General features: G+C 49.7%; 1 protein-coding gene across 1 annotated transcript in view; it reads right to left on the bottom strand.

Annotated features, from left to right (window-relative positions):
• Positions 1–298: 298 nt before the first annotated feature.
• The window catches only part of pio (zona pellucida domain-containing protein piopio), a 113,689-nt gene continuing 99,842 nt past the window's right edge, over positions 299–14,145 (bottom strand). Inside the window, exons 7-10 of the mRNA XM_077627991.1 lie at positions 12,737–12,818; positions 11,965–12,127; positions 5,669–5,837; positions 299–5,527 (exon numbers count right to left, since the gene is read on the bottom strand). Coding sequence (XP_077484117.1) covers positions 5,301–5,527; positions 5,669–5,837; positions 11,965–12,127; positions 12,737–12,818 — 641 coding nt within the window. The 3' untranslated portion in view covers positions 299–5,300. The remainder of the gene's footprint in view (positions 5,528–5,668; positions 5,838–11,964; positions 12,128–12,736; positions 12,819–14,145) is intronic.

The raw sequence follows: 14,145 nt of genomic DNA, 5'->3' as shown, positions 1-14,145 counted from the left end.
CTACAACGACGGATTTCCCGCCTCGTGAGTCATATAATGCCGTCGCATTAATAAACCAAGTTCTGTTCTAACCACCCACCTCCTTCACTCGACGGCAGTTCTGATCTGATAGGACGGGCGAAGACTTGGACCCGAGGATCTGTCCGGCGGCCCCGAACCCCCAATTCTGACAACACTCATGGATGAGGAGAGTTGTGTGGCTGCTCCGAGGGAAAATGAACAGAGCAGCTGCCTTATGCCAGGCTTGCGCAGTAACGGAATGCACAGGCTTGACAGCGGAAAAAATCAAACCACGTGATGACATACCCTGAAAGACATTTTATTTTTCACAAAAAAAAAAATAAAAGGTTCACGAGTAGATGTACACAGAAATAACCACATTCTGTACACAAGTGGGTCATGAACATTCGTGCTACGAAAGAGTTGACATGGGCGCAAGGATACGCCCGTTATTTTTCTAAAAAAAATAAAGACGCGATGAAACAAAATAAACAGCATAGGCGCAGTCACCACCGAAAGCAGTAGAACATATGTACGACTTGTCTAGAAAGGCACTTCTGCAGCAGAGCTTGCTGCTTTTTATGCAGGGCAGCCTATCTGCTGGCTCTACAACTAGTAAATAAAAAAAAACAATGAACCGGACGAAGTCGTGCGAGATTCGTCCTGTTACGGCGCGAAACAAAAGGAGCATGTGTGTTGTTTCAAAAATGAAACGTCTGGGAAGGCAGCAGGCAGTGTGGCGTATGTCTGTCGTGGCAGTGTTATGTCTTGTACAGCACAAACAAGTAACCAAAACTAAGGTAATTCTAGGAAAACGGCAGTATGAAAAACCGCTGCAGCTCATTTCAACAGCGTGAGTAGTAGGGAGTAGTGGCCTTGTTTACATTGGTTACTATTAGAAAGGCTGACCAGCTGTGCTGGACATTTCTAGCCTGTGGTGCAATCTATACGTGTCGGAAAGAAATGTATGTACACGGGGCATCGTGGAAAGAATTTCGTTCTCTGAAACGACCGTAAGTGGCGTTGTAGTGCTTTACTGATACGAGGACCGACGGAAATGCCTGCTTGTGTGGCAGTGATTGGGGCAAACAATGTTACTATCCGCAGATCGTGGAAACCAACGTGGGTGAATCGCTCCTTTGTCCTGTTCTACAGCGAATGGTCGGCAGATGAGCGCCTTCCATCGCAAGTCTATCTTTCGTTGCAACAAAGCTACAGGAGCACCACACCTTAAGAACACGCATGCTATATACTGCTGGCCTCCCGTATACTAGGACTAATGAAATCCACGCTGCAAAAGACGGTGGTTCGGTGATGAGCGGCATTGCAACACAGAGAACAAATTAGACCTTTCTCCAAGGGGAACTTTCTTTCATAGTGAGCTGAAACTTACTCATCTCACATAAAGCGAAAATGGCTCTGAGGTCCGTCATATTGCCGCTACACAGAGATAGAGAGTACGCATGCAGTTAATTACCATTAGCGCAGGGCACAACAAACACACTGCTCTGCTGTGACACAGCGCGCAGAGCAGATCGTCTCCGCAGCCATTCTCCAAGGGCCCACAACTGCGCCTCGCGAGCCGCGATCGATGCCTGACACAATGGCGGCACGCGCACGGCCCCGTCGTTGGCACGCAAAACGTGCTCCGAGATGCCGTCTTCAGTTAGTGTTTTGTTCGCTCCTGAACGCAAATGCACGCCGGATGGGACGTGTAGAGATAGCAGTACGACCCGAGACCGGACTCCTCCTTCGAACACGTGTTCTTCCGGTTGTGTTCCCCGGCTTGACGAAACGTTAATGGTTCGAAAGATCAGAATAAGTACCTTTCGGGCAACGCTGCCACGACCGAAGCCTACACACGCGGCCTAGTGCAAGCGAAACGTCTCGGGGCATCGACATAGACGACAGCACACGTAGTGCTCATCGGAAGAGCTTTAAAGCGCAGTAACCCAACACACGGCTCACGAGAGCAGTTGCGTGGTGCCGTGCACCCGCACACCGTCGAAAAATGGCTGGCTTGGTTCGTATTTTACGAGGTATCCACGGCTCGTACGAGATATAATGTAAAGTAAAAAAAAAGGTAGGGACAAATGCAGTTACAAATAACTCTGTAAAAGACGGACGTTGACTACGAGGACGCACTGAACGAAATACAGGGGCCCCGTCACCGGCTACGAGAACACCAACAAGCACGCGTGGTTACGGCTCGAAACACTAAATGAGAACATGGCGCACAGCCCGCATCAGGCAAGCACGAACTGTACGCGTGAATTGTACATAAGGCCACGGGTAAAAACCCTGGCTGATTACAGAAAAGGACGTCACTCAGTGGAAGCACTGCTCGAAACAGCGTCGTGTACGCACCAGAATGCCTCGGCAGGCAGACCACCCAGAGAGACCGCTGAACGATGCACTACAGAAACTACGAAGTATAGGAGCCAGCGTCTGCCTTTGCAACCATGCTTAATGAGCATAAATGAGCAGACATGACCCAAAGTCCGGAGGGCGTCGGTTAAGGTAAGGCCACTTGAGAGGTTTGGGAATGTGTCAAGGTTGGTCGAAAATCTTTAGGACAGTAAATCGCGAGGCATCAGTTGAAAATAGCGACGGAAATAAATTTGATTCAACTGTAGTATGACAGAACGTACTATATAGTTGCAGTTGCGATGGGAAATACTGGGAAGCAAGGGAGTACCGTTACACTTTTAATTTGAAGCAGGCGGCTCGCGCACTCGTGCTGAGCTTGCCGGGTGAACAGAAACAAAGCAGAACACACGCGGACCTTTTGCTTTTCGCAGTCCTTATCGCCGAAGGCAGGCAAATGTGCGCGTGGCACTTGGAGCGCAACACGCTTGAAAACAGTTCTGTGGAGTAGTAGTCTTGTGCCACCGAAAGAAGACAAGCAAAAAAAAAAGCGAAGAAAAGGCGAAGCATATACGCATATGAAAATCCTTTTGGCACGAACATGTACTACAGCATCTGTATGTGCGCTCAGATAAACGGCTAGCTGCCTACAGTGTGGGCTGGACGGTCCATCGTCATTCGCGTTAACGCTCAAAGGCGCCCTCTGCGTCGTCTTCGCAACTCGCAATAATTATATCGCAATAAATTAAGAGAGCGTAGACGGACAGTAGATACAAAAAAATAAACTGGAGAATATGGAACACTGTCCCCGTTCCATAACGGCGTATGAGAGCGTGCAGTGTGCCTAGTGCGTAATAAGCTGAACAAATGCCTCTCCAGCGCCATGCCGAGCACCTTTCCATGCTTGGCTTCAAATTTACACGCAGCGTCTAGTCTACGTGGTTTTTAGTGCGATCTTTTCTCTTATTTTGCGAGCTATGCGTGGCGTTGTAAATTTGGGAGAGGAGGAATGGAGAACGTTCTAATGCGAGTTTACACTCTATATCTTTTCTAGCACATAGGCTGCATATGTTTCTCGCTTTAGCAAGACATTTCAACGGCCAAATGTCTGGAGACTCAATGGATACGGTGCAGTTTATTCCGTGAAACACGCATTCATGTCCCATTCTCATCATTAACAAATGCAAGCAACGTCAATTCACAATAGTTCGATTACACCTACGTCTATTCAATGCTTGAGAAGGCAGAAGTAAGTGCCCTGTGCTACACATGTGGAATAACTCCAGAGGACCATCATATGATGAAGTAGCAAACTGCGCAAGGGCCATTAGAAGGTATAGATAGGAAAACAATACCCTCCTTATGCTAAGTTTTGCCTCGTGCCCATTCATGTCAGCTAGCCACGTTACCAAGCATTGCTGTCAGCAGCCAAAAGGCAAGTTCTGTATTTGAGGGTAAAGAATGTGCTTAATTAACACTATTTTTGCAATAAACGACAGAACCCACTGCTGAAGAAAATCCACTCACGCTTGGCACGATCCGGGAAATGGTCGCATGATAAGCGTAGTAACGAATGCATTTTTTTTTCTTGCATTATGGCAACAGAGGAACATCAAACTTGTCTTTCCGTACATTGCGCATCTGATATTGAATGAGGCTCTTGTTCGTGCAGAGTAAACTTATATGTACGGCGGTGACGACACTGATTTTTTCTCTTGTATGTATCGTAGCCTTCACTGTCGTTTCTGCAGAAGAACTAAAACAATGTTTCTTTCCAAAGCGATCTAGTAGGCTTGTACACAAATGAGGCACAAGTGAGAAAAACAAAAACACGGCTGGGCTTGGATTCAGTGGCTGTACATTACACATGCACGACGGCATCGACATGACTTAAACAAAAAATGAAAAGTAACCAAAAATTGGCTGTGAAATGTATTTCAAGGGTCGTATCGATTCCCAGTTTGGACATGTTGATAAGAAGTCTGTTATGTTTACCAAACTTATAGCGCTTTTTTTTTTTGTAAACAGGCATGCTGTACGAGCGGTAGCTTTGTTTTCTCAAAGCTGTGTGCGGAAAATTAACCTTATCCAACCAAGCTCGGCAGTGTAATGGGGCAAGCCGTCGCACTGTCGAGGAGTTGCGATTGTACAGGGTTCCCGAAGGAATGCTTTTGTTCCTGCAATGAAACATTCTAATCTTAGTACGGCAATCAACGATGGCATTGAATGAGCGCCGGTAGCAATGGTTTGGGAGAGGAATAACGGTGCCGTAAGAAGGGCAGCTGCTCAGCTGCTGCACGTACAGCTGGGAACATGAGAACAGGAGAACAATGCCGGAAAACCAACTGCTTTTTCTTTTCTTTTTAACTCTAGCCGGGAGTCACTCGACATGCTTCTAAAGAACGACTTCGTGTGGCGACTGAAACACTTTGATGCTCTCTCGCAGAGCCTTACGCTTGTATCTAGCAAGGCGCTGGATGAAGCAAGCGGGAACCAGGATTGCTGGACACCAGGAAAATGAGTCCAGCTCAAGTTTCTGTCGAAACTGAAAGTGGTGACACATCTACACCAACTTCGGCGTCCGCACTCTTTACAGGAACATCGTGGTGCTTCCGGTTAATGACGACTAAATTAATGCTGCGCTATGCCCGCATCTCAATGCCAGCGGCGCCGTCTGATAGCGCCTCGTAACCTCTAGAAAGTGCGCTTTATACATGGGGCGCATCACGTCTTCGGCCGGCTCGGACTCGTCGCTCGTTTCAGTCGACAGACGAAGATCACTTCTCTCAGGCGATATGCGCGTTTTTGGGAGCTAACGAATTCCTACGGGGGAGGCATTCAGCTGCTCTATTTTCGGCTCATGAGCGCCGACTGCTGAAGGATGCGCCGGGCGTTTGGAGCGGCCCGTGCGAGTGACTCCCGGTGGGGGGCGCCTATTCCCTCGAGTATCCGTGGTTGGAGTAGGGTCCCGAGTAGATAGAGCTGCCGGCGGTGCTGGATCCCTTCCTGCGGCGGCGGCGATGCAGGATGCAGGCCACCAGCAGCATCACGGCCAGCATGAGCAGCACGCCCGCGATGGCGATGCCGATGGCGAACTTGCGCGAGGACACGCAGAAGTCGTGGTCCGACGAGCTGGCGGAGGAGGTCGGCCGGGAGCTCACTGCCAAACGTCGGGGGGGGGGGGGGGGGGGGGTGAAGCGAAGAGAAATATAATAGGGGCGATCGTAAGCATAAAAAAAAAAAAAACAGGCGCGACCCACGTCGGCGTAAGGTGCAAAATTCTCGCACTCGGTGCGCTCACCTTCAGGGTCCTCGGAGTCGGTGACTTCATTGACGTACAGTCCGGAGAAGACCTCGATACTGAGGTCGCGAACGTCTTGCTCAGACTTCTCCAGGGCGGTCAGATCTCCCTTGGCCTCGACGTCACGTCGACGACGCACGTTGTGGCGCACGTCACTGCAGTCAGGCGGCTGCGGATGACAATCAATCAATCAATCAATCAATCAATCATTCAATCAACCAAACTTTATTCGACATCACATAAAGATACATGGAGCGGCAAAATGCCCCAAAAATGGGCTTGCGACGCTGATCGAACATGAGGAGGAGGAAAACTTCAGACGTTAACAGACGTTACAGGACGTGGCGCCACAAATATCCGTCAGCAAAAATTTTTTATGCGTTTTGTGGAAGATGAGTTATATGCATAATAATAATAATAATAATAATAATTGGTTTTTGGGGAAAGGAAATGGCGCAGTATCTGCCTCATATATCGTTGGACACCTGAACTGCGCCGTAATGGAAGGGATAAAGGAGGGAGTGAAAGAAGAAAGGAATAAAGAGTTCCCGTAGTGGAGGGCTCCAGAATAATTTCGACCACCTGGTGATCTTTAACGTGCACTGACATCGCACAGCACACGGGCGCCTTAGCGTTTTGCCTCCATAAAAACGCAGCCGCCGCGGTCGGGTTCGAATCCGGGAACCGAGGGAGCCGAGCGCCCTAACCACTGAGCCACCACGGCGGGTAGTTGTATGCAGTCAAATTTTGAATTTCCGCATCTTCGCGCCTTTCTCTATCTTGTAAATGAGTTCGATGCTGGGCTAGTTGGATTTCTAACAAAGTATACATATTTTTTTTAGTGCACCAAGAACAGGAACACAAAGAACGAAAGACAAACACTAGCGCTATCTTGCAAATGATTTATTCAGGGAACAACGACGGCATATATATCCACAGGCCTGCGCTGGTGCAACCTAACAAGTCACTTGGAAACTAGCCAGAGAAAAAAAAAGTCATCGCATTAGATGTGATAGAAAATTCACCTCAGCGTTGTACAAGGCAACTGAAGCGTCACTCACACAATCTGAGTCCCTTATAAAAAATGCCTCCAAGGTTTCACGAGCGGTTTTTTTTTTGAGAGGCCGATATGGTGGCCGTGGTTTCTCATCTGCGTCAGCCAGTTGGCACACATGACCGTGCGAGTGGCCGCCGCCAACATATCAGCCTGCCGCAGCTGCGGGGCCGCCGAGTCAAGGCTGCAGGTGATTTCGTTTGCTCAAACCACGCTTGAGAGCAGCACGATCGTGGCGCGCGAATGCGTTAGTGACGTGGTTTATTTTTGTATTTCGCGGGCTTTCTTTGGAGCTGCGAAGACACGCGGGAGGGTTTCCCTATCGTAATGATGGAATGAAGGTGTTTGAAGGTACTCTACAACTCTTCAAATGCAATTTGTTGTCTGAAGTCAATATTTTTTAATTTCGATAATTAAACTATTAATTAATTGCGAAAAAATTTGCATATGGTGCGCAAGATGGCTGTCACTAATATTCAGCTGGCTTCACTCGCCTGTCTCTAATAATTTATTTTTTAACCCTTGGCTCAAGTTAGCTAGGACACCCGGTATATGCCGCCGCCGTTCCCTCAATAAATCAATTGAAAGTTAGCGCTCGTGTTTGTCCTTCGTTCCTTGTGTTCGTGTCCTGGTTGCGCTGAAATATGCATACTTTCTCCCTCCTCTCGTCAATTTTCACACGCTGAAATTTCGGCGCCCCTCCCCCAGCCCCACTCACTCGGTCCCTTGCGCTAGCTCCGTCGGCTTCCCTGAAACACTTGAGAAGAAAGCAGTGCTGATATTTTCCTGTTCTGCATTTTTCCGCCCCTTCTTCCTTGGTTTCTGCTCGATGTAAAGAGGAACTGCGGTTCTCGTGTCGACTAGCGCAGCTTTGTGTTCCTGTCCTATAAGAAATTTCAAAGCGCGCGCGCAAAAAAGAAATGGAGGACGCTTAAGCTTCGCCTATAAGAGTGGAACGCGACAGCGTGTTGCAGCACTGCCAGGGAGTCCACGGAACGCCATCTCCCCGTTCGGCGCGACGCCTTGCCCGTTAGACAAATCGCACTGTTACGTACGTACGGTTAAACGGACGCGCGGAACGGCATACCACGTAGAAGCGCTGCCAGGCGCCTTGCCGAAACACGCGGGACTCAAGTTGCGATTGCAGATCGTCGGCATATCGTTCTCGACAAACCCGACGCAACGAACGCCAGCATAGCTTCCGCGCCGAGCGAACGGGCAGCAAGCCGCAATTTAGCTTCGTGGTGAACACGCTTTGGATGTGCGCTGCGTTGTTCGCCGCTCACTGCGTGATTCCTGCGTGTTCGCACGGCCCTACTGCGCCCGAACGAGACGAGCGGGAGGCGCTGCCGTCGCGCGCTATCTGTTGCGGCAGTGGCGTACATTGCGAGGAGGAGGAGGAGGAGGGATTTTTCGCTCACGGCCAACGCCACCGACGCCGACGACACCGGCTTTTCTGCGACAGGGGGCCTTAACGCCGACGCGTTAATAGATAAGCATCGGATACTCGAACTCTTTTCGAAGTTCCTGAAAGCGCATACAATTCGGTAGCGCCGTGGGTCTATAGCTGGCTAACGCCAATGTTACAGCCTCCGCGCGTCTACTATGCTTTGGTTGGGATTGGTACGTTCTCAGAGCTCGTAACTTCTCTTGCCGAGCGCATACCATGGACTTATCAGGATTTTGAAAGGAATACCGCCATTAGCTTATTTGGGTCGTCTGCAGAAAAATAAATAGCATCCTTCGTTGGAAACTTTATGACAGCGACAAAAAACACACACTTGCAGTTACATTTTCGAGCTGTGCGTTTACCGAGAACAGGAGTATCATTAGCATATCGATCGGGGCGCAGATCTTGGGATCTGCGTGAAATGCTTAGTTGCCATGGTAAACTGCACGAAGCAGCCTGTTTTCAGAAACTACGGAGTAGACCTCCTGTTCCTTTCCATCCTTGTTTTTTTTTGTTTCTTTACCTAAGTATTTCTCTTTCTTTGGGCCCTCAATGACAGCACTGTAACTACTGAGCGTGAGCGCATCTGGCGTTTGCTAACGCGTACACGAAATAACGTACAATCGCGCGTGTAATCGTGTTGTTTAGTATTCATCGAAGTAGCGATGTTACCAGAGCATCACAGGCTGCGGCATTTTCCTGTCTCGAGAGAGAAACAGTGTGCGTAAGTACTTCTCGCCTTGGAGATTGCGACCGAGACAATTTGCCCGGCGGCTCTCAGTTCGCCATTTATGCTCTCCAGTCGCGATAGGTGGACGCTCAGTCATCACAAAAAGTAATAGGTTCACGGCCACCGTTCGCGGTAACCCCAGGTTACGCGAGCAACGCCCGAGCGGTGGCGGTCCTCCAAGAAAGTATTCACCGCCTGTCTGTATAACGACGAACGATAACACGCGCACACATCGAGACCACGCTCGCCTTTGCCCTCGCCACACGCCGGACAGGGGAACCCCCTCCCTCTGTGCCCTCAATAGGCGATCCATAACGTGGATTCCGAGAACCCCGAGGTGAGTTTCCCCGCGGAAGCCCTTGACAGAAAGGCTAGACAGTATGCGGCAAGCGCTCGAAATGGAGGGAGCATGAAGAGTGCAATGCTTTTTTTGCACGAAATGAGTGCCTTCTGGGTCCTGTCGGATGTTGGTACGTGGTCTACTTTGCCTTTGTTTTTACCTGAGTTCGCGCGGCGGTTTGCCGTCAGCGCCTGCTGCCCTCGATGACGGCTACCATCGGTTAGAATATACCTCTAGCGTTGACCACCCTCCAAACGAGCATGTAATCACCGGGCCAAGCAGACGCCGCTTGCTCGAGAGGTTTTCAGTCGCATCCGTTTGTAATCAAGCAGCTTTAAAGACCCGCCCCCGCGACCTTGAATTGGAAAGTGCGGTACCATCTCTGTTGTCGGCCTCGATGCAGCGATATATACCGAGCCGCAGAACTCTAAATGAGTGCGTCCGCCGGAACTGAAGAGAGCGTTGAAAAGGTGACGGGGTGCTAAGTTGCATGGTGTACGAATCGCAGGGCGAGTTTAGCATCTCTCCAATTAGCTGTATGCGAAATGAGGCCAGATAAGCGGTGAAATTAAACACACTGTCGTGAATGCCTTCACAAGTTTAATGCGAACGAATCGTACTTTTTTTTGCACTGCATGCAACTACAAGCATGTACTGAGTTCCATAAGCCTGCGTACTTCACAGGAGGCGTACGACTCACTGGAACCCTTTTCTGTATCTCACTGCGAAGGGTTCTCGACTGTAGGAAACAGACGTAAATCATTAGCCCGGAGAGGAAAGAACACACATAAAGAAAGTCTGAGAGAGGCACAGACTGTCCGCATCGATGGGCATATGCGCCTCTCGTTCTGCACAGCACTACTTTCACGGTCGAGAGAAGCTAACGAGCCTGCTGTCTATTTCCCCTTTGCACAGGGGGCTAGCAATGCCCGCTCCTGCTCTAGGATGTCGGGCTCCTTTTTGAAGAATACTAAGAAAAACGCTCAGCACTCCTTCATCGGACTCCAGACTATATAAATAAATTAAATATAGAAATAAATATGTGAGGAGCCGCAAACGTTCGAGAATTTTTTACATGGGTGCACACAAAACACCTAGCAACGAAGATAACATGATTTTGATTTATAAATTCAGAAGGATTGCCCTATCATTTATACCGCGTCAGGAACGAAACGTGCGAAACGCGAGTGCGGCGTGCAAAACACAAAATTCACTGTCACCCTCACTGTTGCAAACTCGTATTTTGAACTCCTTCATCTACCACCGCAGATGCAATGACTTCAAGATAAGCTTGCGAAGGCTGAGGCTGAAAAGTGCTTTGGCCTTCGGCGCAGTTCCTGCATGCAATGAATATAAGATCGAGGTTCAGCGGAAGACTGGGGACCAGTCCGCGCTACATCGGCATTTGCCAGATGGCGACAGAAGTCGGCATGGTGACAGTTATGCGACTCCGTCCGCGAGTGCCCATGCGAAATATCTTCGCGACTTTTGCACCTTCCTGGAACAGCTCAAGCAGCGCGCATTTTCCGCTGTCCTTTGGCGCACCTTTTTGCTGCTGTGAGCGAAAAGCAGGAGAGCCGTTATGCCTCAACGGGACTCGTCAGCCCATGGAATCTGTTATCAGCACCGGCCGGCGTTTGGTTTCAGCTCGGCTATCAGTAGCACAAGCTGAGTGCAATGATGTCTTTGTCCCCGCAAAAAGAAACAGGATAATTCGAACAGCATGGTTACAACGATTGGGTGCAGAGCCGCCGGATAACGTATTCCTGTACTGTTGCCACCTATATGCTGAAAGCTATCTTCAACCCGATTATTGCGCCCACTGTACTTACACGGGCACTATTTAATATTTGCTATTCAACCTGCCAATGTTTTCCTTCACATCGAGAACAGTGGGCCAACCGCTAGTGTTAGAACTGCTGAACCGATCTCCACGTAAGCGCTTAGAGTACACAGCGTTTCGCTTCAAGCTTTTATTGCACAGTTCCATTTCGCCAGGAACTAAGTTTCGAAGTTTTTGTATCTACAGGGAAATTCTGCCAGATTTTGCTGCCTTTCCCCTCTTCTGGGTGATCAAAGCTATCGGGGCGTATACGTTCGTCTTTCCGTCGAAAGCGTAGACAAAATATGTGCTGGTGCGAAATGAAGCCCTGCACCACATCTCGAGCCAGAAGAGTCGCGCTTCGTGAACTAATGGAACATTCAGGCCATGTGGCTTCCACCTTAGAGTTATTCGCGGTGACACAGAGCTGCCTATAGCTATGCAGCTTGGATACTAGTAGCCCATGGACCAGATTCCCTTTCCAAGGAAATTTCACCTCTTGCTGACTTCCACCGAATTGCTTCGCTTCACATTTTCTTTCGCATGTCCTACGAGTTCGATTGGAGTCGTTGCGTCAAGAGATGCCCACCTGGTTGGCAGTGCCGCCCTTCTAGTCGGGCGATAGCAGCGGGATAGATCGTCGAATCCGTACGGAGCCTTCGTGAAATACAACGTTCAATTACGACTTACCGCCTAGCCATTTTCGTTTACGGCAGCATGGCTGCAATGGTAAGGTGGCACTGCAGGCTATAAGTTGTCAATTTACCTCAACAAGGGGCAAAAAAATACGCGGACTCAAGGGAAGAAAGCACAGGAGAGTTTTTTGGCGCCTCCCAAAATAATGCGGAAGGCGAATCCTTGTCCCGGAGAAATGATTCGCTCAAAGTTGGGGCCACGCACCACGTCATCGCAGCCGCCGCTGGACTTGAGGCAGAGTCGCACGTTGCACTGGTAGTAGACGGATGAAGTGTAGGGGAACTTGTGCGCCTGGAAGGTGACTGAGGCACGAGTCTTGTTCATCGTGTACTCGAACGGGCCCAAGATCTCCGGGTCCACGGGACATCTGCGCAGAGCGCGGCTATCGTCAAGGCGAGCCTCTCACTCTGCGCACGCTGCTGCTTTGCACCGCGCTAAAGTCGTCTACACGCAATACAGGAGCCGTGCACCGCGCGTCGAGTAATTTCAATGTGACAGCAAAACGGTGACATATGACTGGAAAAAGCGACAAATTCGTACGACACTTCATTGCAACGGATTCATCAGTCACAAAGTCTTCTAGGTTCTCTGTTCCTCGTCGTGTCGTCATGCTGGTTCCATGTCTCATTGTTAAACCAACCAGCTAGCTAAGCTGTATGCCCCACGTGGAAACTGACTAAGTCTCCCTGCACTTTGATATGAACTTGTTTATCAGCGTCGGGGGCTGGTTCTATAATACGTCCCTGAGTTAACGCTCGACAAAACCTGAACTATCCATATACGTGGCTATTGCCTGCTTCTACAAATTGTGCACAGCTGGTGCCCTTCTTTTCGAGAAAGCGTCACGGCGAGACCTATAAATGTGTCCGAACGACTGTTCGTCGCTTTTCAGGACTATAGCAGACACCTTGGCAAAGTCGCGGCAGCTGTGCTTACTGCTCACACAGTCTGTTCGCTATAGAAAATCGCGTCTCACCCTTCGTTGTTGATCAGTGGCTGCTCTCCCCAGTTGAGGCCGTCACGAACGAGACAGTTCGTGACGCGCATGCCGTAGGTTTCTGGAAAGAGGAGGAGAGGGAGCGAGATATGTCAGTCGTTGCCTTGCATACTTGAAGACACACTGAACGCGTTCGGGACTGGTGTGAATTCTGCCATGACTCCCTTACTCATGTTTCGATTTTTTACCAAGATTAGTCGGGACATGTGCTATTTAGAGCTTTTCGTTCGTGTGTTAGAAAGAAATGTAAACAGCAAAAAGAACCCACCCTTCCAAAAAAAAAAGCTTGAGGAGACACGTAAGCTTCGCCTTAACGGCACGACGCGGTAGCATTAATGGACCGCTTCAGAGGCCTGCGCTCCTGTTTGCACAACACTTCGCACAGGCGGACACTGTTCTTTCTCTCACCATCAAGTAAGAGTTAACCTGCCCTTAGGATTACGATGCGATTAGCACTAGAAATCCCTCCTGCGCAAGTATACTCCTTGGCTGTCGCGTGGGTTCTGCCTGCATGCCCATATATGTGGAATTGGTTAGTCTCTCCTTCACGTTCATGGATCGCGGGGAGTGCTCATGCCACTCCTGGCGCAGTGGTGCAGCAGTTAAGCGATGTGCCACTGCAACCGACAGGTGGCTATTGGGAACACGGCCCCCCGTGGGGCTTGTGAGACTCAGGTTGCGCTTCCGAGCAACCTCTTGCGACATATAATTAAACTGCCATCTGCCACTGTGGGCAGCGTGCTCACAATCCGCTCAGTAGGTTCAGAACCCGCCACAGTGGGCAGGTTCTGGTGACGTCACAAAGTCACATGACCTAGGTGACAGTTGGGCCACCCGCTTTTCGCGACACGCCAGCGCCGCCGATGGCGGGATTGCTGCTGAACAAGACCCTTAAAGCAATCGCGTTAACACACCACACAGGCGTTTATTCGCCGCGTACTTATTGATTGGAGGTGATCACTTCGTAGAGAAGGCCGCCACTCACTTCTTGCACGGCGGAACGCACACGCGCAATACCCTATACTCTCAACTGCGACGTATAGTCGCTTGATCGGGTCTTTTTTTTTCAGTTCTCTGCGGAGAGTTATAGATTCGGTTCAGGGAGCACTGTCTTAATATGCAAGAAAGAGAGATGAAGGTTGAAAAGAAGTTCGAGGGAGGGGGGGGGGGGGGGGCGCACATGTATAGAAGATCGCACGTATTTAGCACAAAATGTGAAACCACTCCACTGGTCATGCGCCAGTGAGTGCATGACTTTCATGTCAGGGGCAAGTTTCGTGTAACTTGCCCTGTGTCCTGTTCTAGAGAAAAAGCAAGCCTTAGAGCCATCTCTTAACGTTCATTAGGGACCAGCGATATACGGTGAGGTGTGGTATGGTATGTGCTAC

The sequence above is a fragment of the Amblyomma americanum genome, chromosome 6 (assembly GCF_052857255.1).
Source record: "Amblyomma americanum isolate KBUSLIRL-KWMA chromosome 6, ASM5285725v1, whole genome shotgun sequence".
Taxonomy (NCBI): Eukaryota; Metazoa; Arthropoda; class Arachnida; order Ixodida; family Ixodidae; genus Amblyomma; species Amblyomma americanum.
The sequence above is the reverse complement of the archived record's forward strand: the minus strand, read 5'-3'. Positions and strand labels throughout refer to the sequence as shown.